At 36.5% G+C, this 6,444-nt stretch overlaps 1 protein-coding gene across 1 annotated transcript in view; it reads right to left on the bottom strand.

Annotated features, from left to right (window-relative positions):
• The window catches only part of LOAG_16828 (hypothetical protein), a 13,356-nt gene that overhangs the window by 2,409 nt on the left and 4,503 nt on the right, over positions 1-6,444 (bottom strand). The window contains exons 6-7 of the mRNA XM_020449487.1: positions 1,091-1,175; positions 831-922 (exon numbers count right to left, since the gene is read on the bottom strand). Of these exons, the coding sequence (XP_020306974.1) occupies positions 831-922; positions 1,091-1,175 (177 nt within the window). The remainder of the gene's footprint in view (positions 1-830; positions 923-1,090; positions 1,176-6,444) is intronic.

The following is a 6,444-nucleotide window of genomic DNA, read 5'->3' as shown; positions in this document are numbered from 1 at the left end:
AAATTTATTTTCCTCTATTCAAACACCAAAAATTTTGAAATATTTGAAAGATGAACATTTCTTGTGTTATTCGCGGTAACTGCGCTTCCAATATGTTCATCGCCATTCTTTGCTTTTTTATGGCTATCAGCCCCAACCGTCGCTACTCCTGAGCGCTCATTACCGTCAACACTGCCATTTTTCTTCTCTTCATCACCCGATGCGGCTGATGAGCCCGAATTAGTACGCGACCGGCTACAAGTAATTAAAGTCAACATATTTCGAACTAAAATTGTTTCATCTGCCTAGAATGGCAACTATCACATGGAAATGGCTTACCTGATGATCTCCCGTGACCACTACGTTATTACAAATTAAAAAATATAATTGGAGTTATTAAACGTTGATAAGTCGGTCAACAAATATGCTTTTAAAAGAAGCTGCTATATGCATATCCTAAACCGAAATTTTTGGATACGGAAACACCAACAGCGCAATAATTCAAAAACATGGCATCTAACTTGAATAGTATCTAAACGTAGAACTAGCAACAACTGGGAGATATTTATAGAAAATGATATTTCTACTACACTCAACAGTTGTATTTTATTAGTTTTACAGCAGTTGTACTCTTAGAAGAATAGAAAAACGCGATGAGAAAAAGCACACAAACGAAAAGTCCCCAAAGGCAACGAAGGATCGTCATCAAGTATTTCTATACTTACTATGTGGCAAGAACCAAAATTCAAAAAATCCACATATAATATGGAAAATAAAAATTTATAATTTGCATTTCAGACTGAAAATATAATAAAAGTTCAAAGCTAACGTCAATTCTTAATTACACAAACCTTCTCTCTTCAGACGGGCTTCGTTCTGCTTCTTTCGTGGCTTCTGAATTCTTGCTCCCCGCTACGGTCTGCTTTTCTTCGACAGCAGCAACCTGGAAGATGGCGAAACGTAAGGTTGGCTGATGAATTCCGGATATATACAAGTGTATCCGCATCCTTTGATAAGTACAGACGGACGCACTTCGAGTGCAATTGCAGAATCAATAAAAATGCATTACAAACAATGGGAAGCACAGTGATAATGAACAAGCCACACACACCTGCACAGTTTGTCCATCCACTTCTTTGCCACTCATTTTCTCAAGTGCTTTTGTTGCGCTTTCACGAGAGCTGTACCCAATTACACTGAAAATAATCTGTTTGTACATAATAAATATTATACGCAAGAAGAGCTTTCGTAACCATCCGGTTGGTACAATTGAAACCTGGATTTCAGGACTTCAATATCGCCCCACAAAGGCTTTCTAAGGAAACCATTCAATACTGACTAAAAAACTCATTCCAACTTGGTAAAGATCAAATATTTGTATATAATTCTTATTCTAACATTCAAAAAACACCTTATCTGTCAAACAAATTACTTCATTACGTACCGTCCAGCAACAGCAAAAACAACTTTCGAAATTACCGTTCTATCAAATTGCATAGTTCGCAACAAAAAATTACAAATTTTGGAGTTTTGAGTAGTAACTGAAAAAACCCTTAAATACTCCAGCTCGAGGGAATATTCACAAGTAATAAGAGTAAAACTAAAAAAAAAAAATCTTAATTATGTATCAATCCATGAGATTATCTGATAGGCCTTTAAGCAGGCGAAAATCGAAAATACTCCCCACATCACAACGAAACCTCTGACAAAATTAAAAATTATTACTACCACTACAGGAAACTACTAAGCATATTACTCTTGTATTCCAGATTAGTTTTGTTTTAAAAAACTATAAAGTGAAAATATATAACTCCGTTATTTGAATAACATAAGTACTTACGGATGTAAAAATTGCAAAGTAACAAAATTGAAACAAACACGAAAATTACAAGACATATGATTGTTTCAAATAAAGATGGCTCAGCGTACCTCAATCGCTTCCCTAGATTTTTAATCTACATATGCAAAACAAATGCAAAATAAAATAGCAAAACAAACAAAAACAACTGTGAAATGGGGGCATAAAGAAATAGAATAACATATACAACTGCATTTGCACTTGTATCTTTCCCCTTCAGTTTAACTATAATGAAAATGACCAAACTACTACTAAAACTACTGAAGATACTACTACTACTACTACAGGGAACCACTAAGCATATCACTCTTGAAAATTACAAGGCATATGAAGCTGGTCAGAAAGAAACGAATATACAAGCAATGGAATAAAATCTTTATAAGTCAAATAACTAGTGCTTGATTTTCTCTATTGAAATAATGTAAGCAGGACCACATGAGTGAACAAAGTAAACCACAGATATGTAACTAATGGTATTATAAATACGAATTTACTGTATTTAAATACCATTGTTAAAAGTAGGACAAAATCGATTAGAGAGAATTTTTTTTAAATCATTTCAATTGACAAACATGATCAATTAAAATGAACAGCCTAAATACAAAGTGAGAGCAATGATACGTCAATTCTTCACAAATAATATGAAAAAACCTGAGGAAGGAACTTGTAAACAGGCAACGCCCTCGATACAGTTCTTCAGATCAATCCACAATCCTCCCCCTCCTCCTTCAACCTCATTTCCCTGCTTTTCTCTAAGAACCAAGAATTTTTATAAGAAACCGTGTGACATAGTCATCTACTCCATTGACATAATCATCTATTTCTTAATCAAGAGAATGCGAAATGATTAAAAATCTAAACGGTTTAAAAAATATGAATATCTAAACGTATATTTATTTTACTTTTCCCCACAATCACGCATATATGTTAACGTTATGTTATCGATGCGTTGAAGGAACACACCAAATGGAAATCTAAAAAGAAGTAAAGAAGTGAGAGAAAATCTGCTTAGTCGAGTTTTTGAACTGTATGCACTGTTACCGTGTAATGTAGAAACAACGACAAACTTTCCCATTGTTGATTCAGACTACTTCACACTACTCGATTACTTGAAGTCAAAAGTCATTTGAAAAGACACGCAATGGAAAGACCGGAAAATCTGTTATGTGGACACCTAATTTAAGAGAAATAAAATACACACGAGTACCCAAGCACAACTATTTCTACGAAATAAATGAAAAATCTAACAAAGAACAAAAAGAGCCATCTTAGTGAATGCGACCAAGTGGATCGCGTGTTTCTATAGTCCTGTTATCACTTTCACTAGAATTGCAAGCGTTAAGTAAAGTATGGCTCTGTAATTCCAAGCCAGAATACATAATACTATATACAACTTCAGAAACAAAATCTTAAAAATGAAAGAGACGGCAAAATTAACTCCGCCTTTACTAAAAATTGAAAAACCAAAATATATCAGAAGCAATAAGCATTTGAAATCTGAACTATCTAAGCTAAAAATATTTGTGGAACATGGCAAAAACATGCAACTACTGATAATAATGAACCATCTGATGTAAACAATAAAAAAGACCAAATCTGATTACCAACATATCCCAACTCTCTGACATGAAAATTTTGAAGTTATAGTAGGCAAGCAAATCGCCAAAACGACTATCCAGCTTCCATACCAATATATTAAATCCTATATGCTTGGAAGAAAGAGCAACAAGTAATTCACAATCTTATTTAAGATTACTTCTCAAAGGATGTATAAAACTTATCATCTGCTTTCGAAAGATGTAGTTATTTGACAAGTCGACAATTATCGACTGTTTATAGTTGTGTTGTCGCATGAAATTAACCTGACATACATAGAAAATCTATGCAATCATCATATACTTGAACTGCTTCCATGACAATGCCCCCTCGTAACAAGTACTGCTACAAGAACTCGTTAATATCGAAAAAAAATCTTATACGAAACTCATCTTCAGCAGCAGGTACTATTATGCAAAGGATATTTAAATACTATGGATGCATACACGAAGTAATATGGAAATCAACGAAGGAAAATTTAATTTTTTGTCATCCTCATTCTAATTCATTTTTTTCACCTACTATACTCACTCAACCATTTGAATACTTCTGCGGTTAACTTCAAATGAAATGTTTTGATATTCACGATAACTGTCAAGAAATCTTTGCGTGAGCATCACGAAAACTGGAATGAAAAGAACAGCGAAGACGCGAGCATTTAGGCGAGAAAACCTGTCGGGAAGTAGCAGTGCAAATGAGGAAGCGTGGGATTAAAGGACATAAACAAAAGGGTGAGTGATGAGGAGTACAAAGAAACAATATCTAGTATGTTACCCATCAGGAAAATCAGATAGTATGCTCCATGTTCTAGCAGCTAATGTAACGTGACAAAAGATAAAAGAGAGCAAGATGATGTGACAGATGGTGGCTTGTTCGCTGTGGAAGGGTGCTCATCGGATGGTAGGGTGCAGTAGTAGCATCCACTTCCTCAGTGTTCCGTAAAACATAATAGTTAACTGCCGGCCGTCAGCCTAACTGGAGCGCCCCATTTGCTTCTCTTCTCGGTTTTCACCCATCCGCGCATGCATTCTGGAACTTGCTTTTCTTGATTTCCAACTTCTTTCTTTCACCAAAACTATCAAAAAAAACTTTCTTGCTACTAAATCACACAACAGAGAGTGAAAAAGAGGTGAAAAGATAGAGAATGAGAGAGAGGGATTAATGGAGAAGAAAGTGAGGATAACATCAGCAGAAATATGTGTCAGGAACTTTGCTAACTTCCAGCACTGCAGTGCCACCAATGGAAGAAAAAAAAAGACCCCAAAAATCTCACTGATTAGCATTCTTTGATAAAGTATGTATGTCGACCTCTTGGCTTTTGTCTTTTGCAAGTTAGTGAGCCTTATAACCTTTCACTACTAACAACACTCTATGGGAGTTCTCCACATTACACTGAAACAAATAGTCAATCTAGAGGGGAAAAAGCGAAAAAGCCGAAATCAGTTACTCAGACGGAAGAAGTCGAATCGCCAAAGCAACCGCGACGGAAATGCGTGGGGGTTGGTTGTATCACACGGCAACGCAAGAGTGGATGACGGGGAGAAGTCGCACTTTTGACAATAATTTTGAAAACAAGTGGAAAGGAACGACGCCGGTGGATTGGTGTTAATGGTTTGGGCGAGGTCGGACGAGACGCCCTTGAATCAGAGCCAACAGACACACCCCCCGAAACAGAACCTATTCCACACCTCCCTTCCGTCCCTTGAAAGCAGCAAACAGCCAGCCCGAACCCTTCCTTCACTTCCCTTACGAAATCCACCCAACCCATAGCCAAGCACGCACCCTTTAAATACCCTTCCGATCCCTCACTCACTTCTATCATTCCTTCCCTTGTATCCTTTTCCTTTCTGTTCCTTCCACTACCATCATTCCACCACCCTTCTTACCCGCGCTTCTATAATACTCAACTAGTTCCACCTTCGTCTTCGTTTCATTCAATTTTCCACAAGAAAATCCACTTGCCACGCGCATGTATTCCTTCTCTTCCTCCCAGCTTATATATCAGTCGGTAGACCTCGCCAGACCGAGCCATCTTCAACGACACTTTCATTGAGGATCATTCAAGCGCAGTGACATACAGCTTAGTCGCTTGCATGTTGTGAAATTACCTCAAATAACTCTTCAAAGAATCTTTCAGTGTAAAGAAGTGACGAAATCAAATGGATGGCTTGAAGCATATAGTTCACACACAGCACTGCTTTAACCAGCTTTCACACCAAATGAGAGGCATAGTCTCAGTGCTTGTCTTCAAGAGAATCCATAAGTCGGAACCTTATTCTTTCCAGAAATTATTAAAAAGGCACTGAAAGGCTAATAACAGACTACACTAAATGCCACACTGAGATTGCCTACAAATAAGACACTGCTTCAATTAGCTATCATTAATAAATTCTATGATTACAATGAAAAAATCGACAGATTTCAGAACTGCAATAGGAAATGATAATTTCTTGACCTTTTGAATCAAGCAAAACATACGACACAACATTCACTGTCCGCCAGCTACAATTATCCACCCACAAGTAACTTATTGTACACTGAAGAACAGATAATTGCTTGTGAATCATTGGTTTTTTGGTTTTTTGGTTTTTTTTATTAGATATTCATAAATATCATAAGTCAACATTTTCATAATTATTGTGGCTATTATTCAGGATGGAAGATATTTCGATGAATGTTATACAAAACACCATTTCGCGTGATCATTGTTCTTTATCTGGCATTCTCATTCAAATATTTTCATCCTCCTCTAATTTAGCATGGCAAAACCCTCTATTTCGTTCCACTATCGTATTTGCAGCTCTCTGACTTCAATAATTCTTCACAACCGTACTCAAGATAAATCCCGAGTTGATTTTTTTAGGAAACAGTGCCATCTCTTTTTTTTTGGACGTTGTGGATAACAGTGACATCATACCTCAACTGAAAACACAGTCGGTCTTGTCAAGTCTCGAGATAAAGCAACTATACGCTATGTGACTGCAAGTACATCTTGGATATACGATGCGTCT

This window comes from Loa loa (assembly GCF_000183805.2).
Source record: "Loa loa unplaced genomic scaffold supercont3.22, whole genome shotgun sequence".
In the NCBI taxonomy this organism is placed as follows: domain Eukaryota; kingdom Metazoa; phylum Nematoda; class Chromadorea; order Rhabditida; family Onchocercidae; genus Loa; species Loa loa.
Note: the sequence above shows the minus strand (reverse complement) of the source record. Positions and strands in the feature narration are given on the sequence as shown.